Raw genomic sequence first — 25,112 nt, 5'->3', positions numbered from 1 at the left:
TCAAATTTCTGATACAACTATTAGAGACTTTACCAATTGAGTTAACTGGTAATTGAATTACTATTTGAATTTACGCATGAAAATAAGAATTTATAACCTTAATTTATTAAGGAACTGTTTGAAATTTTCATGAGAAATAGAACTTTATATTGTTTTAACTAAAAAATTGTTAGTATTAATCATCTAAATAAATCAATTACACTTGATTAAAAAAGTCAATTACATAAATATTAAATATGTTTAAATAGATTATAATCACTGTTTGAATTGTCACGTTCAATAGGTTAGAGATTTTTCTAAAAAGTTTTAATTTAAAAAGAAAGTGGGTAGAATTAATTTTCGAGAAAGTTTATAAACACAAAAATAAAACTTTTCTTAATTGCAAATACGGAAAATTATTAGTGATAAATAAAATATTGATATCTGAAAGGACCAAAAATAATGAACATGCCCAAAAGTCTAAGAGAGGTCCAACAATTCAAGGCCCAAAACAATGAATTTGCAGAGAGGGAACAAAACAACAAAGGATAGTGGTGTCCTAAAGATTTCCCTTGGACAATCAATACAAGTACTTGGATTTCTCTCGGAAAAGGATCTATTACATTCACTTGTCCCAGCTCTTTCTTTCTTCCCTCAAGCCGAAAAGCCCCCTCTTCCTAGCCACCTTCATCCCTATTTATACTCCTTGCTTTTGTTATCTCCACCCTTCATCTCTCACCTACCCTAGTTCTTTGCTAACACTTGTATATTTACTTGTAGAAAGTAGTGGAAAGAAGTTCTTTAACTGTAATTTGTATTGTTCAGGTCACCTCCACATCAATGCAACAGATAAAGCTAGTGCTCTCTATTCAATGCGGCCAGAAAGCTTGGTACAGAGCATTCAATGCGGCATTCACAGCTACCTACTCTCAGACTCAATATTTTCATTTTCTCTATTATGTCACCAAATTACCCCTTGTACTTCTCTAAGCAATCCCGTTTCTGCATCCTCGGATTCTCAGGTTCTTGACTTTCATCCTAATTGTCATCTCTTTTGTTCCTTAAGCTTCACATTTGGTCCTCGAGTCTTCATCCTGGGTCCTCGGGTCCCCACAATATCAATCATCCGCTCAAATAAAAATCAATAAAAGGAGTTTGTAAACTTTTGAACAGTGTGGATCCGTAATGTTGAGTTGTCGATGTCGGCTATTAAAGAATCCACATATCTTCCAAATTATTTGGGCAAATGCCATTATCACGCTCCTAGTGAGTTATGACCATTTCTAATCCTCTAGTCACAATCTCTTTTCTTTCCTTTTAGCATTTGCTGAGAAGTTACCCATAATACTTTAGTGTTTTAGACTCAAGACTTTTTATCATCCAATTATGGCCAAATTGACATATTGCTTCCACGATTTCTCCAAAAAAATCATTTGAAAATCAGATATTCACGTAGGACTATAGGACAGTAGAAGCCCTAATTACCAAACCTTACCAAACCATGACTTTAAAGAAATTCTACTGCATAGGAAAAATTATCATAGGGGAGAAAAGTTTTTATTTTTTATTTTTTATTATGAACAGGGAGAAAAGTATATATATGGCGATCTCACAAGTCACAATATATGGGTCTGTTTAGATAAAACTTATTGCTGAAAACTGAAAACTGAAAACACTGTAGTAAAATAATTTTTAAATGTGTGAATAATATTATGAAACCCATTTTTAATAAAAAAATTGGCTGAAAATGAAGTTTGTAGGTTCGTGAACAGTGTACGAATGCACTGTTCACAGAAGAAAAGTGGCTGAAAAGTCAGAAATATATGATTACTGTTCATAAACAGTAGCCGTTTGTCCCCTTGAAACGTGTGTTGCAGCAAAAAAATAAAGAAAGAAGGTGAAATGCAGGAACGCAAGCGTAGTAAATGCAACGTGCATCCAAACACATTCTATGTATTCCATGAGTGTTGAGAAAGCATCTAGTATGAAGTAGACGTATTATATAAATCTCACAAGATATTTTTGCTTTTATAGGGACACCTCTTCTTTTTTCTTTTGTTTTTTTTTCTTGTAATTTTGTTCATATTTATTTATATGACATGACAAAGGTATGAGATGTCGATATCGAACCATTATGGTATTACTAACCTTCCATCGCTCGCTAGCCAACACGTTGGTTGGTTCAATGGTAAGGAGTTCGTGGCCCTGCTTGTCAGGTTTGGGTTTGAATCACCTCCATAGTCAATTGTTGGTGGGCATCCTTGGTGGGGTTGACTCTCCACACAGTTTGGTGAGAACGGCTGGAGCTTAAGTCAGACCGGCGCCCTGCCCGGGGGAGTAATTTAGCCATAAAGGCCCCCATTTTTTGTTAACCAAAAAAAAAAAAAAAAAACCTTTCATCGCTCATAATTTGCGATGTGATGGGATTGAATTATTATAAAAGATGCTCTTATTCTTTTAAAAACTCATTCTTATCATTTATAAACAACGTTATGTGAGATAACGTTTTGTATCTGTTTCCCTTTAACCAAAAAAAAAAAAAAAAACCAACATTATAATCTGCAAACAAACAAATAGTGGTGGGACCATTAAAATGGCAATTCTTAACTCAATCATAAGAGGTGTATGGACAGCTCATTTGGTACAATTTATTATTATTTTTTGAAAATTAATTATTTGAAAAAGCTATATTTACCAAAAAAAGAAGTGCAATATAGAAAAATTATATTATGAAAATGTACGATTTTAATTAAAATGGAATACCAAATCGGCATAATTGTGATTTAAGAGGTTTTTTTTAAATATTTTTTTAAATTTTATAATCCAATAGTTGGGAGAGAAAAATTTGAATCCTAGAAACTTCTATAGGAAACATTAAAAGTTGTTAATTGGGTTACATTAAAACTTCTATAGAGGCTGTTTGGTTTACCGTGATGTTATATTACGTTGTAACATTACATTTGATTTTTGTAATCTTATTTTAATGTAATCTCAATACAAGAATACAACATTACATTGGTTAGAAATGTGATGAGATTAAGATGATGTGATATATTTTATAATCTTAAATTATAGTAATGTTAGAAAAAATAAAATAAAAAAATAAATTTTAATGTCACATTATTGTAATGTGCATCATATCAAGGATGCATTACAACGAATTAAATGCCCTCATAACATATAATTAAGAGTTTATCACAATGAGGTCCTTTTGGATAGACACTACTGTAAATTCCTTTAAGATTTTCTCTTCTCTTCTTGTGTGTGTTAAAGATATTTAGTATTTTTAAAAATTAAAAAAAATTGTTTATCACAATGAAAAAAAAAAATAGAAATACAAGGATTTTTTAATAATTAACTTTCATTACAAATGAGGGTAATGGCCCTTGCATTTTGGGTCAATGTTTTGAGTTTTAAACATAATAATTAAAGTCAATAATAATTTTGCGAAATGTATAATGCACTCTAGGATCAAGATTCTAGAGATCCACTAGATTAAGATTAGCATGGGTGATAATAATAATTTATATTATTATAAAGGTTATTTATCTTTAAAATTCCACTAAAAGTTCAAGCAAATTGTATTGGAAATTTAGAAAGGTGGATGGAAAAAGTTGTAGTTGACTATAAAGACTATATAATAGCTTGCCCAGTTGTCAATTTAAACTTGCTTGTGATTATATAATATAAAAAAATAATAATAATTACTTGCCCGTGAGTCTAGGCCTATGATAATGATATAATATATAGTTTTAGTACATTCTAGATGCAAGTTACAGCCTCAATTTTCGTTTAAAAATTGATTAAATTGTAGAAATGATTAACTCAAAAAAAATGAGAAAAAAAAAAAATGTAGAAATCATAATGTTACTAGTCTCTCTCTCGTGCACGTTATCTATAATAATAGATAATATTGAGAACCCAAGTTGTGATTATTCTTCGCTGTTCATGTAACTTACCTGAAAATTCACGAAGTGAAATGTTCTACGACATGGGTTTCGTCCATTGTCGGCGGCGTTTTTAGACTCGGTCGTGTTTCGCCGACGGTTTTGGTCTTTGTTCTATATTAGTGGTTAGAAAATTCATTATCCTTTTTCACTTTTGTTCTCATTCTATTTGCAAGACACTTGTTGTGTCCAGTTGTTTCTGTCCTCTTTGAATATACCAAGATTCAGAAGTTGCCAAGTATTTGTATTTTGCTTGTAAACGAGGTTGTTGACCTTGAGTCTTGAAGGACAAGGAGTTTTGGCAAATGAACAATAAATAGATTGAATCTAAGTTTGTGCTTGTGATAGTTTTTTGAAGATGGGTAGTAAAAGTTCAAAAGGGTCAGGTAGGAGAGAGATTCCATCATATGGGTCTGGGAGTTCTTCAACATATAATCAACAATATGGGTATCCTCCACAAACCCCATATCATCAGCCGAGTTCATATAGTTATACGCCACAGCATCAACATGGGCCACCACCGCCATCTTCTAGTTATGGATCCCAAGCATCTTTTAATTATGGGTCAGAGATACCAGTGGCACAACCGCACAGAAAATTGGATAGAAAATACTCGAGGATTGCTGATAACTACAGGTCCTTAGATGAGGTTAGACCCATATGCAGTATTTGTGTTTGTGATTTTCTCTACTACTTCAAAGACCATCTTTTTTTCTTTTTCTTTTTTTTTTTGGTGTCTTGTATGGAATTTTGGGACTAATACAAATTGCCTATGCACTTTACAATCTTGAAACATAAAAGGAGAAGAAGTTTCCAGAAAATTTTACATGTGTTATCTATATATTGGTATGTGCATGTTTGATCCAAAGATTTTTAAGCACGGTCAAACAAGTCGAATATATTGTGTTTGAACTAGAGGTGACAACTAAAGCCTTGTTGGCCTCTCAGTTTGTCAACATAAGCATATTCCGAGATATTTAAAGGTTTGTTAACGGACCATAATAAGAGTGCTTTCAATTCTCATTTGAAACTTTGTGGGAATGAGAATTAAAAATGAGAGGAAAGGAAAAAAATACGCTTCTGTTATTCATTTATTTGTGTTTTTTTTCCTCCAATTAATTGAAGGATTGAAATCTTGGGAGAGTATAAGAGACATGTATATCCTCAGGTTTATGTTTTAAACTATTTCTCTTTTGGGAAAAATGATTAAAATCTTTGATTCTGATATGTGTTCAACAATTCCCATCTGAGATTCATTAAATCTCTGGATGTTCAAATCTTCTCTCTCAAAGATTTAATAACATTAACTTACCTCTTCTATTGTATTTCTGACATGAATTTATAGATCCAAGCCTCTTTTTTTTTTTTTTTTTTTTTTTTTTTTTTTTGTGGAGTGGGGGGGGGGCGGGGGGTGGATGGAGGAAGAAGAAGAGTGTTTACTCTTTTGAAATTTGTTCTTCGCTCAATATTAAGTACTTTTCCCATTTGTTCTCCCCAATTATATCTTTCCCTGTATCAACTATAGTTCCATGGCTAAGAGGCTTTTGAGAGAGTATCTTGTGAGGCGGTTTATACAGCGTCTTTCATACCTTTGGTAGGCCCTACAAATCTGCGGGACTCATATATTATGAGGGGCGCACTGTATAAGCCAGTCTCATAAGATAATTTTTCCGTCTCTCTCTCTCTCTCTAGCTATGATAAGTGATTGTACTCTCATAGCATTTTAACAATGGTAAACCTCTGGCTGCTTGATTTTATCAGCCCCTGCCTTAAAGTTAGGGAGTTGTAAAAGTAACCCTTGGCTTTTCGAGTTTTGTACTCATATTAAGCTGGAAAGTTATATTTTGGCCGATAGCTTTGAAACCTGTCATTTATTTCTGAAGTCAACAACTGATATCTGTAGTTTCTTCAGTCGGATGAGGTTTCCATGCTCTATTCCTTGAAATATTATTACCATTTGCTTTTGGCACTACTTGCATTTGATTATGCTGTTGAGAGGTGAAAAATAAAAAAAATAAAAAAAAAATTTCCTAGAGCTCCTATAATTGCTTCCTTCAGATCTTCAAAATTAGGACAAATGCGACTATAATATCAATTGTTTGAGCAGTTGCATGCCTCTTGTATCAACAAATCAATATTGAAAAATTCTGGTAAATAATCAGCTATGACTATTTTAACTAGGAGCTGGCCTTGTTCTGAGAAAAAAATTTAGATTAGGCTTGTCTCTTCAATAAGAGCCAGCTCTAATTGCCAGTAGTAAAATATGCATGATAACCAAATAATGTATCATTTTATGCACTTGGTGGTGTAGCTCTTTTATTTGTTGGTACCTTTCATTCTTTCCTTGTCTTGCTTGTTTACCTCTGGCTCGAGCTCTGATTGCATCATTGATACATGTCCATGCCTACTTTAGAACGTCTTGATTGCCAAATGATTCACAAAGTTTTCATCCTCTTGGTGATTAATGAGAATAATTGACTGCAGGTTACTGCTGCTCTTGCAAATGCTGGCCTGGAGTCTTCTAATCTAATTGTTGGTATTGATTTCACAAAGAGTAACGAGTGGACAGGTTCAACCTCATCTCAATGCTTCTAAGTTGTATATCTTGGTATGCAGTGTGCTTATCTTTCTTCATAATTTAGGTGCCAGGTCATTCAACCGACGAAGCTTACATCACATTGGAAATGGTCAAAATCCCTATGAACAAGCAATATCAATTATTGGAAAAACTTTATCTGCTTTCGATGAGGATAACTTAATTCCCTGTTATGGATTTGGAGATGGTAATTTCATTTGAAGCATGGTCTTGAACATTCTTTTTATCTTGATATAATGTTTGGACTATAATGATGTTAATTGTCTGTACATATTTTGGCAGCATCAACGCATGATATAGATGTCTTCAGTTTCTATCCAGACGAGAGTGCCTGCAATGGATTTGAGGAAGTGCTGTTGCAATACAAAGAAATTGTCCCTAACCTTCGACTCGCAGGTGCTGCATCTGTTCATCCCAATGATCTATATATATATATATATATATATATATATATATATATATATATATATTCTATTCAGCATTCTTGAAATTCAACCAATAGGTTTTTAGTGCACCTTCTTACTATTTTTTCACTTGATGGCAGGGCCAACATCTTTTGCTCCAATTATTGAGATGGCCATTACAACTGTCGAGCAAAGTAGTGGCCAGTACCATGTTTTGGTGATAATTGCTGATGGGCAGGTAATTCACCTCAAATTCAGTTTTTTTTTTTTTTGGGTGGTCCAAAATGAAATTTAGCTTTCTGTGCAGTTCAGATATGAGGTTATCTGACTACTATATCCTTATTTCTGTCCCAAGCAAAAACATGTGTCTTGCTTTGCTAAAGCTGAACAAGTTTATTTTAGTGTGAGGATTCCTCTATAATAATATCAATATTAGGACTTGTGCCTCACAGAACTGCTTGCTCTTTTAGGTAACAAGAAGTGTTGATACTCAGCGTGGCCAGCTCAGCCCACAAGAACAAAAGACGATAAATGCAATTGTTCAAGCAAGGTAAATATTTGACAACTCAGTACTGATGGTTGCCAACCTGCATTTCTCATATGATAATTTAATTGCAGTGAGTATCCTTTGTCAATAATTTTGGTGGGGGTCGGAGATGGGCCTTGGGACATGATGAGGGAATTTGATGATAACATCCCTGCTCGAGCCTTTGATAATTTCCAGGTAAGCAATGATTGCTGATTTAGTTACCGAGATTTTGATGTCAAGTCCTTGAATATGTACTTAATTGGAAAGGCGTGCTTTTATTTGTGCATCTAGTTCGTCAATTTCACGGAAATCATGTCAAAGAATGTTGATCCTTCTAGAAAAGAGACTGAATTCGCTCTTGCAGCCTTAATGGAAATACCTTCTCAATATAAAGCAACTATTGAGCTTGGTTTATTAGGGTAATGTTTGGATTTTAATATTTAAGGTTTTTCAGGTCCAGTTTTTATGCACAGTTATGTAGAAATTAACATTCACTTTTTCCCATTGTTAAAGCAGTAGACAGAGGGGAAATTCTCCAGAGAGGGTTCCTCTTCCTCCACCTCTTTATGGTGTAAATTCTAACAGCAACTTGAAAACTCAGCGTACAAGCAGCTTTCAGCAGCGCACAAACAGTTTTCAGCAGCGTTCAAATAGTTTTCAGCAGCGTGCACATCCATATAGCGGGTATGATCCTCCTTATACTGGATATGATACACCAGTTGAAACAGCTCCATCATCAAGTTCTCAATATGACAATCAGGTATTTTTGAGTGTTCTCCAAAAAGTAAAATGCTTTGTTTTCATTAAGTATTCCTTCCTTGCATGGTTATCAAGGAAATAGATAACAGTTGCTGTTGTGCTTTAGTATTTTTGTCATCACCACCAACACCAAGATTACTAATCTATTTGTGGTGAACTTATACAGGTTTGCCCCATTTGTCTTACTAATGCAAAGAACATGGCCTTTGGGTGTGGACATCAGGTAAACTACACTGCATTCCTTTGCTGTTTTATAGGAACTCGGAGGTTAAATCAAAGAACCATATTTACATAATAGATTTTCTCTCTCTCTGTTTTTAATAGTTTCCTTTCACTTTTATATGGCAGACTTGTTGTGAGTGTGGGGAAGACCTTGAAGTGTGCCCGATTTGCCGGCGTGCAATCGAGACTAGAATAAGGCTCTACTAATCAGCTTTTCTGCACGTCTCTGAGTCTATTTCTTCTCTCATGTGTTTAGTTTGATAAGGCAACAATTGTGCATTAGACACAACAAAGCTTAGCTGTTGAAGAGCGTCTTTATCAACATAAAAAGTTTTCTCCAAACCAGGTTGGAGGAATTACATGGCAGTTCAGAAGATCATCCATGTGTTTTAAATCTCGCGATTCATTAAATCATTCAAACAAGTCACATGATGAAGTTGATAATATGACTAAAAGTACAAGTGAATAGTCTTTTGAGATACGATGTACTTGGTTGGGGGAACTTTCGTCCAAACAGATTGAAAATTATGTCCAATTTTGCGATGTGCATGGTGCCCTATATCTTGGCAGGTGCATTCATTGGGCTAAGACACAATCTGATGTGAAAGTATTGCATTACTCTTAGCGTGAGATCAAGATAAGTGGAGTTATCTTGATGGCAAAAGAGGAATTTCCCAAAGGTCATTTGCAAAACTGGCCATCTGAGTCTCTTTTCGATTGAATCTTCTGCTTACTGCTTTATACAGAAACTGCTTAATGAAGAACGGTAACAGATGAGGATATGATTTTCCTGTTAGGCCTGTTGATAGAACGAGTTAGGCACAGTTCATTTTTTTTTTTTATTATTCTTTTTCTCCGTTTTTGGTAAGATGATTTCGTTTCCGTCTTTGTTTTTTATATTTTAGTTGTAAGCATGTATACTAGCGAGGAATGTAAAACTAAGATCCAGTGTGATAGCAGGATTCGTTCGTGATTTGATTTAATTTTGATGTACATGAATTTCAGTTCAGGATTGTAAAGACAATATTTGAGTTTTTGGATATTGGCATCTCTGCTTTTCGGTGTGTGATAATTCCATGCGTGTTACTTACAATAGGTGGTTGCAGTATGATAGTGAAGGCATTGATGACACAGCTCCCTCATATTCAGAAATGTTTGGAATAAGCCTGTACAACAAGAGAAAGATGACTTGTAACTTTTGATGCATGATTAGCAAAACGTAGGATGCCCTTTTTTGACGTCTAATTAGAGGAAATTAAGGTAATGTGACTACTATCATCTCTAAAACTTAAGCATATGCTCCTGTTTTTGTATCTATAACTCGATGAACATCAGATCCTGCACAAGACTTGGACCTACTCCATCACATGGTTTAGAAAAGAGTCCCACTGTTGTGAGGCACTCAGCATGTCCTAAAATAAAGGTTTCAAAAGTCTAGAGTCGCAAATGATTTCACAAACTGTCAATGCGACAAGATGCTAATGCGGATAGCAAAGTGGTGGTGTCAATAAAAATCGGTAAACTCAACTGTCATGAGGTTTATTGTGAAAAATGCTTTGCTATAGCATCACTCATAAATAAGTTACGTTTGGGACCCCAAAATCATTGGCATCAGCCAAATCGAAAGAGAAAGAGAAATTGCAATATGGATGAACAAGTGAGGCGATAGGATTTGACCATTTAGAATTTTCTGAAAAGGCCTACACATGTGAATGAACGTAGGAAAATTCGCCAACTTAATTACAATAGAAGGAAGCGTGAAAAATTATAGTTGCTGATGAATAATTAAACAATATATATTTTTCATATTTTTGTAAGTAACATGAAAATTTTATTAATAAAAGGAGAATCCTAATTAGCATTGGAAGGAATCCCTCATAGAGTTACAATATGACAGTCTATATCTTAGCCCAAAAAAAAAAAAAAAAAGACTGTCTATAAAAAAATATAAAAAAGGAGAAGAGATGTTATGAAACTCATTACGAAGTTCAAACTGAACAAGAGCTGACAAAATTGTAACCTTCTGATCATTATCAATGGTTACACAGCTGAACAAGATACAACATACATTTTTTTTTTTTTTTGGTTTTGAGAAACTGATACAACATACACAAGTGACTACAAAAGAACTTTCACCCCCTACGACCCAAGTGATAACATCTAGATTACAAATAAATACTAGTAATATCTACCCGACGACCGGTGGTAATCTGGATCTGGTCCTTCTGGAATACTAACAGTTGAAAGCAAAGAACTTTGCAGGGCCCTTCCCACTGGCTCCTTAAGGAACCTCTTATCCTCCAAGTAGGATTGAATCTCCAGAATGGTTGCATTTAACCCTGGATCTTCACATGCTTTCAATTCTTGCAGAAAGTTGTTCGAGATGTTGCTCAGTACCTTCATGAACTGAGATTTATATTTTCTGAAGAGAGCAAACCCTGCCATCTGTAAAAACATACATATTTATTTTTTGACTTAAAAGGGCTTTCAAATATTGTTTTGCAAATATGCATTATGTTTCTCTATTAACTTACCTTCAGGAAGGCACTCAGTGCTACCGCTGTATATCTATTGGCAGGCAAAGTATTTAAGAACCTTGCAATCCATGCCCAGCCTTCTTTCAGGCCATGTGTGTTCTGGACACCCTGTACTTCTGTCTGCCAAAACAATCATTCTCGGTAAAAAGCTTTTCTTTCAGGAATGAAGAGACTAAGGAAAGGTGGACAATAGTACCATGCCAAAAAAGCCGGGATTTTATAAATTTCCCATTGCTAAAAATAAAGAATTTCAACACCTCAAAATTCAAAACCATAAGATCATAGTTACAAACCTGAATTAGAGCCCCATACAATTCCATGTAGGATGCTAACCGTGTCAAATAGTCCTTAGTGCTCTCAAGCTTTCCATCACTTACTCGGTATCCAAGAGCCTGATAATAAGCCTCTTCACATTCAAATGCCGACTGTAGTAAGAAAATATAATAATTAAAGTTCCATGCATTAGCAGCAGAATCATAAACAAAAACAGCAGCAACAAACAATAGGCCAAGAAATTTAAACTTTTAACATTGGTAATTTATTGGATTGGTCATAGACTAGAAAAAAAAATTCAGAAAATTAAGATAAATTTGGCCAAATTCAAACTCTCCCAACCCGTACTTGGACTATTTTCAACATGTTAGATCTGGGAAAATAACTACATGTGTGTGTGTAAAATTAATTACCATTCAATTCAAAATATAAAATCTGCCACTCCAATAAAAAAAATTTAAGTGGAAAGAATGTTTACAGGGGAAATAACAAGAAAAGAAAGAACGGAAATATGGAATGAAAAGTTATTCACATAACTATTCAACATTCCACAGTGACCATCAATGATCAGCAGTGATAACAGATCACTATTTGGTTCTCTGCTATATCCAGTTTTAATCAGTACTCTCAGTCAGGCCTTTTCTAGTCTATTATAAAGCAGGAACATTTAATCAGATGAGAGTTTTAAGTAGTTAAACCATATGTAAAAATCACATTGATTATTGAACCCAGAAATTCTCTTCGATCAAAAATTTCAATCAATTTTGCAATTTTGACAATTAGGAAGAACAAAACTCCAAAACTCAAACTTAATATCTAGCAGATAATAATTTATTGGTAATTTACTCCATATCAACCATTCATAGGTCAAGCAAGCATGCAAAATAAGGATAAATAAGGGTGCTCATTTTTTCTTTTCCTCTAAATGCAATTTTTTTATTATTGATAATTACACATGCATCAGTAGGTCTTGAACCCATGGCTTCATCTAGATGCAATACTAATGTGACATGACATGACAAATTCCTTAAAGCACGGTCAAAGTCAAACACAAAATATCCATAGCATGACACTACAAAACATCAATAAATAGCTTCTCTGAGTTGATAAACATCACCTCTGAATATGTTATATGCTTTGGAACAGTGTAAATGCAGGCTCTGTGGAACTCAGCTAGAAGAAGATCCATTGCATGTGGAACCTGATTCATATATAACAAAAACATAAGCAAATAAATATAATTATGTACAAGAGCCGCAGCTAGGTTTAATTCCTCTTCTGACCTAATTAATGACCTGATATGACTTTCAGACTAACAACTCAGAAATCAGAATGTAGGTTGGTTCAGCATCGCAACCTATTGAGCAATTTGCAGAGAAAATTCTATATCCTCAGTAAATTCAGAAACCAATGTGACTAGAATGATGAGGAGTTACTTCGGTATAACAAAACCAGATTAGAACATAAATACAAATTTCAAGGAAAGTGCCATCCAATTGCTTTCTAAAAACACAACTGCATGCAGCACAAGTAAACATGGATAGGAAGAAACAATATGCACCTTCCTTGTGATTAGGATTACAGTGATTCCAATGATTAGTGTGAGAGCTTGCAAAAGATCTATGTGTCTGATTGTCTATTTCATGATGTATAAAACTATAAATGACAAAAGAGCTACATTGTGAAGGCTATCCTCCTCCGTCATTTGAACCAAATTCATGAACTTATGAAACTTTCTTCCAATTGAATACAGATAGAAGGCCTTCCATGAAGGCCTCTAGAATTTGTTTCATTGAGATATCCCTAAAATGTATCAAAATCAAACCCTAACCACAACCAATTACACCATTCCTATTTGTACCAACCTGATATGACCCCTGGCAGATGAGGATACTTTTTTTTTAATCTCATGCGTAAATAATAACCTAAAAAGTAGTAGTCCTCAACGTTGCAATATCTTGAAGTTTTGAAACAAGTCCTTTAATTTTACAATCTCTGAGTAAACTTGAAGATGTTGAATAAATATCCGAAATAAGAAAGTATATTGTACGAGTTTATTTACTAGCTCATAGCCTTGCATTGATAAGAACCTGCTGGTTCTATCAAGAATAGGAATTATCTATGGTAGTTCTTCAAGGGTTTGTGAAATCTAATTTTCGTGCTCATGGAGGCCTGGCTACCTTGGATTAGTCATAAACAAGGCCCAGCTACCTTGAATCAGCCATAGATTTTTTTGCTTACTACATATTTTCTTCCTTCTTGTTGTTTGTTTCAAAGGGTTTGATTTTTTTAGCGGGCTGCTTTTCAAACCTCCGGTTGGTTTCCGTTTATCCGTTATGGGTGGTTTAATGTTTATATTCATTGAATCCAAAACTTTTGAGTTTTCAATTGAGGAAGGGGGGTCTTTTTTCCAGCTACAGATTGTTGAGAGGGGCCGGAATTCGCTGCGCTCTGTTTTAATGGGAAGAGAGAGTGCCTATAGATTGTTGTTTCATATGGAGGAATTGCTTTCTAAGCAATCTTCTAATCACTTTGTGAGAACTATAAGGGAGGGTGAGAAAGTCCTTATCATACAGATGGGGTCCAATGCCCGTGGCACATTCCTATTGCTTTCTGAACTTTTGCATGGTCAACAAAGGGGCAACATTGTGATACTGGTGGGGAGGATGGGGAGTGGATGGAGGGGTTTTGGTCTGCATCTGAGGAAGACGTTAGAACCAGCCCCCCTTGCTGGGCAGGGCCAACCGCATAGACAGTCAAAATTTGGTGGTGGTAGTATAAAAGGAAAGGAGAAAGTTGCTGAATTTCAAAATTTGAAACCCTCTGCTTCCAGTTCTTTTCACCGTGATCAATGCATTTTGTATTCGGAGAAGGCAAAGGCACAGATTGGGCTGAACTAACTTTTGACATTAATGGGAAAATCAAAACAGATTCGTTGACCTTAGATTTATTCCTACGTGTAGAATGTGGTAATGGTGGGAAGTGGACTATAGAATCATCAGATGTTAAAGGAGTGGACCCTAAGGTACTGAAAAATAAGCCCAACTACATGACTGGGACAAAGCCCATCTTCACTGGAACGGGTAACTCTATTAAAGGAAGGGAGATTAACAAATGGGTTCACAAGCCCAATATACCCATGCCCAATAATAAACCCAAACCGAGACAAAAGCCCATCAACCACTCAAAATCACAACCCAACCCACTGCCCCTAACCCACCCCAAAGACACATCGCAAGCTGTGTCTCCCACTCAGTCACCCACAGAAGCAGTCCCAAAGACCACGATCAACTCTGATACAGTGCCGATGCACCACCCAGATCAAGCCAAACAGAACCCCGACAACAGAAAACCAGTATATGCCTCAGAGGACCTCGATACTGCGATCTCAGCACATGCAGGTCCCCGAAGTGCTGCCGAGGTGGAACATGAGCTCCCGATACCGGCAAAGGAGGTGGGTTTGCAAATCGATTTGGGTTTGGGACCTCTGTCGGGCGTTTTGCTTAAGGATTTGGCCTCGGATCAGCTCGACGGTGGCCAGGTTGGGTCTCGCCCTTCAAGCAAGGATTTTGTTGGGCATTTAGAGAGCACCTGGGGTAATTATAATAACTAGGTCTTGGAGCTACGCGATGGGAAGCAGATTGTAATCCCTCTTTCTCTTTATCACTCTCCTGGGAGCATGTCAGATTTCTCAGAACATGAAGGAAATGAGGGCCAGGGTAACAACACCTTCAAGGAAGAAAAGCGCATTGTTAGCTGGGCAGATGAGTGTGATCTATTTCCATAGTCTCAGGTTCGGAGTGTGAGCTATGGGACTTGGAGGAGAAAATAATTCAAGGAGTAGCAATGGAGGAGCTCCTGCTTGCGCAACCTTTGGCCGTGGCCAATCCTGATGTCCACCTGGAGGTTGAGGGTGCTTCCACAAATCTTTCACCTTGGGTTCTCAGTCGAATTAAAGCATTTAGGAAATCAGTGGGGACTTCCTTGGAAGGTTTCGAAGCAAATATTACTGGGTTGTTCTTAGCCTTAGAGGCCAAGAAAAAATTTGTCTCGCAGAGAGAGAGCCCTCTGAAGGAAGGTAACAAAACGGGTGTCAAAGGTAGTAGGGAATTGAAGAGTTTGCTAAGCTCTTGGAATTTTGAGAAGGACTCTGCTATTTCAAGCAGTGTAGTTAGGGATCGGGAATTAGTGGTGCCTCAATGAATTTAAAATTAATCACTTGGAATGTTAGGGGGCTAAATGATAGTGACAAAAGACTCCGAGTGCAAAATATGATCAGAAGCTGGGGTGTTGAGGTTATTTGTCTTCAGGAAACAAAAATGGAGTTCATATCCAGAAGAGAGATACGAAGCTTGTGGGGTTGCCAGCATGTAGACTAGCTTTATTTGGGCTCTATTCGGGCTTTTGGGGGGGTCTTGGTGATGTGGGATAGAAGGACTGTGGAGAAAATTGATAAAGAGGTGGGTCGATTTTCTGTTTCATGTAAATTCAAAAATCTAGAGGATCAATTTGAATGGGCTTTTACTGGTATTTATGGCCCAAACTCTGAACTTGATCGGCGATTGCTTTGGGAGGAGCTGGCTGGTATTTGTAGTTGGTGGAGTGTGCCTTGGTGCTTTGGTGGCGATTTTAATGTAGTGAGATTTCCATCAGAGCATTCTGGTTCAGGTCCCTTCTCATCTGCTATGGTTGAATTTTCAAATCTTATTTCTGAACAAGGTCTTATAGATTTGCCTTTGGAAGGGGGTACATTTACTTGGTCTAATTCCAGAGAGGTGGCTTCGTGTTCTAGGCTTGATAGGTTTCTACTATCTTCCGATTGGGAAGAACATTTTCCGAATATTCGTCAAAGACGACTCCAAAGGTTGCTCTCGAATCACCTCCCAATCCTTTTAGAGGGGGGAAATTTCCATAGGGACAGTTGGCCATTCCGTTTTGAGAATGTGTGGTTAAAGGCAGATGGTTTTGTGGATAGAGTGAGATCCTGGTGGGAATCCCACACTTTTTGAGGCTCTCCTGGCTTTCGAATTGCAAGCAAACTGAAAGCTTTGAAGCTAGATTTAAAGAAATGGAATGAGGAAGAATTTGGGAATGTGGAGAATAGGAAGCGTAAGTTATGGAAAGATCTCAATGATTTAGATTTGATTGCAGATTCCGATCTCTAACCAATGAAGAGATATTGGAGAAGGATCAGCTTCGCATTGAGCTTGAAAAGGTAACCCTCATGGAGGAAATTTGTCGAAGACAAAAATCTAAGGCGCTCTAGATTCGTGAGGGAGATTGAAACACTAAGTTCTTCCATAGAACTGCAAATTCCCATAGAAGATTTAATACTATCAATAATCTGGTGGTGGATGGTGAACTGACTTCAAATCCAAGTTCCACAGCTGCGTGCATTTCTCTTTTTTACAAACAGTTATATTATGAGAATGAAGGGCAAAGACCTATCCTTGATGAAGTGGAATTTTCTAGGATTTCCAGGGAGGATGCAGCTTGGCTGGACAGACCCTTTGAAGAAGAGGAGGCTTATGGAGTTATCAAAGATTGCAATGATGACAAATCTCTGGGGCCAGATGGTTTCTTGATCACTTTCTTTCAGTCTTGCTGGGATTTTCTAAAGCAAGAAATTATGGAGCTATTTGGTAACTTCCATTTCCAGGTTGTTTTTGAGAAAAGTCTTAATGCCACCTTCCTTGCTATCATTCCAAAGAAGGTTGATGCTGTTAACGTGAGAGATTTTAGACATATCAGCCTTGTGGGTGGTATTTACAAAATTCTATCCAAGGTGCTAACATATAGGCTAAAAAGGGTTATTTTTGGGATTATTTCTAAGACTCAAAATGCCTCTGTGCCGGATAGGCAAATCTTGGACTCAGTTTTAATTGCTAATGAATGCCTAGATAGTAGATTAAAGGCAGGAGTTCCAGGTGTTTTATGTAAATTGGATGTGGAAAAAGCATTTGATCATGTAAGTTGAGACTTTCTCCTATATATGTTACAACGATGTGGTTTCTCTAGGCAGTGGAGGAAGTGGATTTTGTTCTACATTTTCACGGTGAAATTTTCCATCTTGATCAATGGTAGTCCTAAAGATTTCTTTGGGAGTTCTAGGGGACTGCGTCAAGGTGATCCTCTCTCCCCACTTTTAATTGTTATTGTTATGGAAGCTTTAAGCCAGTTATTAGACGGGGCTATTTTGGCTGGTCATATCTCAGGAGTCAGGATTCACCATGGGTCCTAGATCTCATACCCTCTTAATGGTGTCTCATCTTCTTTTTGCGAACGATACTCTAATTTTTTGTGACACCTTACCTAGTCAGATTGGTAAATTGAGAGATATCTTATCTTCATTTGAGGCTGTGTCAGGCTTGTATATTAATCTGGCTAAATCCGAATTGGTTCCGGTTGGTGAGGTGTTAAATATGGGTGAGCTAGTGGCCCTTTTAGGGTGTAGGTAGTCCTCACTGCCAATGACTTATTTGGGGCTTCTGTTGGGAGCTAAATTTAAGGATAGGGCAATTTGGAACCCTATTCTTGAGAAAATGGAGAGAAGATTAGCAAGTTCAAAGCGTTTGTATCTATCAAAAGGTGGTAAGGTTACTTTACTCAAAAGCACTCTCTCAACCTTGTCTACTTATTACCCATCTCTCGCTCCTATACCGGTGGATATTGCAAATTGCATTGAGAAACTCCAGCGGGATTTTTTATGGGGTGATATTGATGAGTCTCATAAATTGAACCTGGTCAATTGGGCTTAGGTGTGTAGCCCTCTGAAGTTTGGTGGGTTAGGTGCGTGGAACTTGAGAAAATTTAACCAAGCTCTGCTTAGTAAATGGTTGTGGAGGTATGGTATGGAGACAAGCCAGCTTTGGCAGCGGATTATCGAGATCAAGTATGGGAATATTTGGGGTGGGTGGTGTACAAAATAAGTAACAACTACTTATGGTATCAGTCTTTGGAGTCTTATACACTCTATGACCTTTATTGGTGCGGGGTATGACAAACTTTGCTGGAAGACTACCAAGAACAAGGGCTTTAAGGTTAGTGAATACTACTTATCCCTCTTCCCGACCCCTGATAACCTTTTTCCGCGAAAACCGGAGTGGCGCTCAAAGGTCCCTCCTAGAGTTGTGTTCTTTTCTTGGACTGCCGATTTAGGCAAGATTTTAACCCTAGATAGGCTATGGAATAAGGGTCCCTATCATGGATTGGTGTATTATGTGTAAAAGAAGCAGGGAATCGGTAAACTATCTTCTTCTTCATTGTCCCATTGCTTTTGAGCTATGGTCTATGGCTTGGGTCCTTTTTGGTGCGATTTGGGTGATGCCTCAAAGTGTTGCAGATTTGTTTACATCCTGGCAAGGTCTATTCGGTAGATAGCGCAATATAGACCTATGGCGGGCTGTCCCACATTGTGTGTTATGGTGTCTTTGGCGGGAAAGGAATAGTAGATGCTTTGAGGGAACGAAACGGACGATTCTTGAGATTAAATCTCTCCTCCTCCACTCTTTGTTTGCTTGGTGTTCTGTTTTCTCTTCTCTTTCTTGCTCTAATCTTTTTGTTATGCTTGATCATTGTAATTTTCGATCTTAATGTAACCCTTTCCATGTACACTCCCGATGTACCTGGGACTTTTGTTTAATGAAATTTCGTTATTTATCACAAAAAAAAAATTACAATCTCTGAGTAGCATCCTAATGCGTAGAAGAATGCAAAACACAGAGCATCCAACAGCCACTAACCAATGATCTCATTAATGAACATCCAGCCCCAAACACAATGAATAAAACGTGTTTTACCTGTGAGGTAACAAGAACAATGACATGCCCACACGCAAAAGCATCAGTATTAGGGCTTGTACAACGGGAGACAACCTGTAACGTCAAAATTGGGAATAATATTATCTCTTTAAGTTTACTGTCTACTTATAAAAAACATAATTAAAAGAATATACTGTCAATATCCTGTGACAGAAAATTTTCAGTTTGAATTTCACTAGAGCATGATAGTCAGAATGTCCAAGACCATCAAATATAATGACAAAAAATTATGAGCTGAAGAGCTTCTCAATAGTGACTCCAATGTTGTATTAAAATAAGAGGAAACAAATATTTAAATCCTATCATCAGATATCTCATATTATTAAGGTTCTATATGGTAATATATAAGGAGCAGTTGCAACTCTTGTTTAGTACGTGTCCATGCACCCTATCATTTGCTTTCATTAACAAAGTAAGAAAACTGCTAACTGTTTATTTTCTAACTCCATGCATGGACTCATAGTTGTTAGAACTGGACTTCTAGACTTGGCTAACCCTAATTTCTGAATTCTACATTATTCATTGTTTTGATGTCTATGGTTACAGAGTATAAATATCCAATTCTAAATGTTCTTTTTAAACTTTTTTTAAAAAGTTGTTTTTAAACTCTTTCCAGATACCAAATAATATCCCATATTTTCCAACTTTAAGCTTGTTTAACTTGCATGTTCCACTTATCAAAAAAAAAAAAACATGTTCCAGAACTTTCTGTCTAGTTCTTCCATTCTCTGAACAATCCAATCCAAAAATGAATCTAGGTAGAACACAAAAGAATGTCTTTGGCCAGATTCATGAAATTACCAGCTTTGCAAATGCTGCCACCATGACAGATTGCGGGCAATGACGATCATTGAAAATCTTAATAATTTCACGTGACTTTTCACTGCAAGTGGTAAATCAATACAAACAAGATCCCAAAGTATTAGTTACTTTTGTGGTGAAGAATTACAATCAACTTGAATGCCATGAATAAAACCAGAATTTGAGTTCTTTAACAATGAAGCTTAAGGAAGAATTCTTAATATGCTACCATGCCAAAAGCCATGAAGTGTCTTAGTTCATGCCGGCTATAACAGAAAACATGCAACTAGACAGAAATCTTCTCAAAAATAGGAAACACCCTCACTCTATCTAAAGAGGCTGGAGCAACTACAACCTTCACTAATAAGTGACAGATCATAAGTCAGCCAGTGTGATCAGTATCAATCACTTTATTAGTTCAAAGCCATGAATAATATAATGAATAAAAAGAAGGGGGGGGGGGGGGAAGGAAAATGGCCAAAAGGCCTGGCACCTAATTTACTAGTCTGACCAGCTACTCCAGTCCAATGCAGTCCAGGGTAGAAGTCCACTCTAAAGGCAAGCAAAAACTAAGTCCTTCATATCAGTGCCATGTTGTGATTGGCTGGGGTGAGGGGCAAACATTGAAAGCAGTTTCATACTCATCATGATGAAATAATTTAGGTGCAGTAATACAGAAAATAAAGGAAAACCAAAAAATTTCATTGATAATGCAATGTTTCACTAGATTGAAGTGAAAATCAAATCCATCTCACCGGACAACCTCCGTTGATCCACTTATTTGTCTTATCAACCTACCGATAAGCTTTTCATAGCTGCTCAAATCCTGACAAAAAAGAAGACCATGTCACCTACTGAAATAAAGGAAGCAAGTCACTTAGCCTATAACTTAGACTTCAGTAATATAACTGCCACAAAATGAGAGTCTAATCTACAATAACAGTATCCAGGTGTGAGTAATAGCATTATCTTTTCAATATATAAATCCCAAATAAAATTTAATAAAACATATATTCTAATTCCAATATTTCAAAACTTAATCCCTGTAGTGTTAGCAATACCTTATTATAAGTCAACCTCAGAGCCTGGTTTCCTTCATCTACCTCTTTAAGTTTCTGTATTCTTGCCTGTTCTAAATTTAGAGCACTTTCTGCTGCCCAGAGTACATTACCTACCATCACGTTGCCAATTGGTGAGGGCAAAAGTATTAAATGAGACAATTCGCTAAACAGCACACACAAACAGCACATGTGAAGCATGGTATAATCAATCTATCAAGTACTTGAAAAAAAAAATTACTTGCTGATTGTGATTTTTTTGCTGAATTAGCATTCATTTGGCGTCCTGCATCTTCTTCTTGTGCTGGCCTAGCAGCAACTCTTGTTGAGGTCTCAATAGCTTGCCTTTCTGCAGTTTCTTTCACAGCTCTTCTCTCAGCTTCCAAAGCTGCTCTTCTCTCAGCTTCCAAAGCAGCCCTTATTGCTTCCTCAGCTCTAAGTCTGGCCTGCATTCCATTATATTTTTATTACTTATAAAGGATGATGGTATCTGCCTTGGAACGCTAAGCTATACTAGAACTACTTTTTCACCAAGTGACCAGAAAACCAATTAGAAGTAGCGGCAAACAAAATGCATTTGATGAAGAAATGGACACTTATTACAAAAAAATACAAAAGCACAAAACACAAGTGAGACGAATGTTTTCTTGCAGCAATATAGGACTTAAAACAATGCTCCAATCAAACAAACAAGTAGAAAGGCATGCACAGTAAGCATTTTGGGTTGGAAATAACCATGTCTTGTGTAGCTTAATGGAAAATGTTTGTGCAGAAATGAAGTCCCAAAAAGCAAAAGAGGCATAGAAAATGCCAAAGGAGTTCCAGTTTTCCCATAGTCCAAGAACTGTCACAATAACTCGGTTATGCATTTCAAAGGATATCTACAGGAGTAACGTGTATAGAGGAGGACTGAAAAAACTAATATGAAAATGTTACCAGAAAAATGTCAAAGGACTGAAAGGTGCCAACAAACCTCAGATTCTGCTTTAGACTTTTCTTGGCGTATTTTTTCTTCTTGGAGAGCCTTTTCCCTTCTTTTGGCCTCTTCATAAGCTGCATCACTTCTTATTTTTCTTTCTTCTATTTGTGATCTCAATTCATGGTCCCGCTGAACAGCAGTCAAGTGATTATCAAGTGCTTCTGCACTACAATGATTGTAAGAAATTATCAAAAAAACATTTCTGGAACCCCCAAAAGAGGGAAGAATAGAAAAGTGGAAAACAAGCATCTATCAATCCACTAGGGAATGAGAAATGCACAACACAATTCCGATTTCAACTAACCATCCCTCCCTCTGTCAGTTGTCTCTACTATGTTTTATAGAAACAAACAAAATAAAATCTATGAGAATGAAATCCATATAAAGGGATTGACACATCACCAACTATAAAGATTATATCATGCATGCATTTTACTTCATAGGTCTATTCTAAAGTAGTGGTATGAAATTTAATGTCACAGACAATAGTAGCAGAAAGACAACTCCTGAAACTAGGATAATAAGTTCAACCATGTTGTTAAAATAAAGCATGCCATATCATGAAATAAAAAATTGTCTTACATCTTGCGCTGGTATTGAGTATCAAGTTTCCTATCCATTTCATTTCTTGCTTCTCTGTATTTCTCAACTTGAGTAAGGGCAGAAGTAGACTTCTCACTTCCACTCCTTAAATCTGTCTCTAAGGCAGAAATTTTGTTCCTAATCTCCTCCTGCTCATCAATCGAAATACTATGTTTATGCACCAAGCAGAAAAGATTAACAAGACATTTACAAACAGACTTGAATCAAAACATGGGTTTCTTTGCTAGCTACGACAACTCCAAATGGCCAAACACAAGATAAATTCATTCATTTCTCGCATCCAGGTTTATTACAAACTCATTCAATTTTCTACATCCAGGTTTAACAGAGAATTGTATATCAAACAGGTAAGGGGAACCTAGTGCAAATAATAGTACAAGCACCAGAAGCAGTAGCAACAGTAATAGAGCATAAAAATAACTCTGGATGTGGAGAATAGAGGATCATAATTTTCAAGTTGTTTCTAAAATACTACATAATGTAATGTATAATTTCCAATTTACTAGATAATATTGTGGAAAATATATCAATCAGCATCATGAGCAACATTTACTGATCAAAAACAGAAAAATACCTTATCTTCAAGGTGATGTTCATGGGCTAGCTCACACAAAGCACCTTCAACTATTTGCACTTCATCCATTAAGAAGGATTGGTCTTTAAAAGTTGACTCATCATCAGAATCACTACTGGCATTGGAAGGTAAAAATAAATGAACACCATCATTGAATATCTTATTAGCAGAAAAAATATATCAATTCCTCCCATCTTAATGCATACATGTGTAATTTAAAATAAAATAAAAAAAAGATTTCCAACACCAAATAAAATCCCATAAAGAACATCTTATATCGTCAAACAAATTTTCCCATGTTAAAAGGAAAACAAGAAGAAGAAGTTAGCACCTCAAATAAATTGCATCACAATTGAACCGTGTTGCAGCCACCAAACTTCGATCCTCCTCACCTTCGCTTTCAGTGTCGTAAATCTCATCCTCAGACACACGCATTATAAAAGGCTTACAACTTTTACCACTGCTCTTCCCATTGGAGATATATCTAAACAGAGTTGAAGATGAAGAAAAAAAAAATCACAAATGAGTTGCATTAGTCACAAATATATAAGCATCAATAAAAAGAACCCATTTTCCTAAAATGCAGATTAGTTCAGACAGTACACACTAGTGCTTCTTAAATTATGCTTGAACTGCACGAAATACAGAAACCATCTAATCCAAAAAGTGAAAGATCCTTGAATTAATACATACTCAGACATGCAAAATCAATCACAAATGAGTTGCATTAATCACAAATGAGTTGCATTAATACATACTCAGACATGCAAAATCAATCACAAATGAGTTGCATTAGTCACAAATCTATAAGAATCAATAAAAAGAACCCATTTTCCTAAACTGCAGATTAGTTTAGATTCCTAAAATGCAGATTAGTTTAGACACACTAGTGCTTCTTAAATTATTCTTGAGCGGCACAAAATACAGAAACCATCTAATCCAAAAAGTGAAAGACCCTTGAATTACAACATACTCAGACAAGCAAAAACAATCACAAATGAGTTGCATTAGTCACAAGTCTATAAGCATCAACAAATAAATTTAAAAAAAAAAAAAAACCCATTTTCCTACAATGCCAATTAGTTTAGAACTTCAGATAGTACACGATGCTTCTTAAATTATACTTGAATGGCTTGAAATGCAGAAACCATCTAATCCAAAAATTGAAAAGACCTCGAATTGAATATCTCTTGGCATTACAAAATTACCCAAGTACAGTTATATACAGAATACAATTTCAAATTATACTCGAACAGCACGAAATACAGAAAGCACCAAATCCAAAAAGTGGAAGACACTTGAATTGAATATCTCTTGGCATTACACAGATACCCAAGTACAGTTACATACAGAAAGCATTGAAAAATTGTTATACCTTGGCCATGATTTCGCGAAAGGCGCAGGAACATTAGTAGAGGAACTGAGCTTTGTTTCCAATGAATTAAGCTCTGATAATAAAGAATCAAACTTCCAATTGGGTTCAGGGTCGATTGCCATTCCATCAATTCTTTGGGCACAACGAGGTTCCAACTTTATTACACCCCTAATTGTATACACGAAAAAAAAAAAAAAAAAAACCATTAATTAGAACAACGAGAAAGACCCAAAATTGAATTGTAATCTTAGTTTTAGGCAATGAAAAGTGTGAAAATGAGAGCTTTTATATTCGAATTTCAGGGTTCAGCTAAGCAGAGCGAAAGAGAAGAAAGCTTAAAACTTACATTATTGTTATTTGAAAACCTGAAGGAGTAGGAGGGATTCACGGTGAATGCTTCGGAAATTGAAGAGTTCGCAGTGATATAGTAATGAAGGATATCGGTGCACTGGATATCGTATTCAATGGAAGGCGACGATAGATAGAACCGATGGTTTTAGTCTTCGTTTTGGGAGTTTACAGGGGAAGGGAATGGAAAGATTATATGGGAATGGAGGCCAAAATGGCCCATTAGCATTAATTTTTAAACATTATAATTAGTAAGTACTTATTCTAAAGTATATTTTTTATTAACATCTCGAGTTTAAGAGAGTCGA

General features: G+C 36.2%; 2 protein-coding genes across 3 annotated transcripts; one reads left to right on the top strand and one right to left on the bottom strand.

Moving 5' to 3' along the window:
- The first annotated feature begins 3,801 nt into the window (after positions 1-3,801).
- On the top strand, positions 3,802-9,508 carry LOC142628156 (E3 ubiquitin-protein ligase RGLG5-like). Its single transcript, XM_075802175.1, has 11 exons — positions 3,802-4,575; positions 6,411-6,495; positions 6,569-6,709; positions 6,805-6,918; positions 7,067-7,164; positions 7,397-7,476; positions 7,545-7,650; positions 7,747-7,874; positions 7,972-8,215; positions 8,381-8,437; positions 8,563-9,508. The coding sequence occupies exons 1-11, from the start codon at positions 4,285-4,287 to the stop codon at positions 8,641-8,643; spliced, it is 1,425 nt and encodes a 474-aa protein (XP_075658290.1). The 5' UTR covers positions 3,802-4,284; the 3' UTR covers positions 8,644-9,508.
- Positions 9,509-10,235: 727 nt separating this feature from the next.
- LOC142627973 (mRNA export factor GLE1-like) lies at positions 10,236-25,034 on the bottom strand. Of its 2 annotated transcripts, none has more exons than XM_075801884.1 (15): positions 24,803-25,034; positions 24,457-24,624; positions 23,413-23,565; positions 23,082-23,196; positions 22,487-22,635; positions 21,899-22,070; positions 21,167-21,371; positions 20,929-21,038; positions 20,623-20,693; positions 19,868-19,949; positions 19,046-19,120; positions 12,364-12,447; positions 11,267-11,398; positions 10,971-11,093; positions 10,236-10,881 (listed from the first exon to the last, which is right to left on the bottom strand). In XM_075801884.1, coding segments are annotated over exons 1-15 (1,908 nt in total). In that variant the 5' UTR covers positions 24,805-25,034; the 3' UTR covers positions 10,236-10,614. The 2 variants fall into 2 exon arrangements, with proteins under 2 accessions (XP_075657999.1, XP_075658000.1); XM_075801885.1 differs by having other exon boundaries at positions 23,082-23,193; positions 24,803-25,024.
- Positions 25,035-25,112: the final 78 nt, after the last annotated feature.

Source organism: Castanea sativa, chromosome 3 (assembly GCF_040712315.1).
Source record: "Castanea sativa cultivar Marrone di Chiusa Pesio chromosome 3, ASM4071231v1".
NCBI lineage: Eukaryota > Viridiplantae > Streptophyta > Magnoliopsida > Fagales > Fagaceae > Castanea > Castanea sativa.
This window is presented reverse-complemented; position numbering and strand designations above follow the sequence as displayed.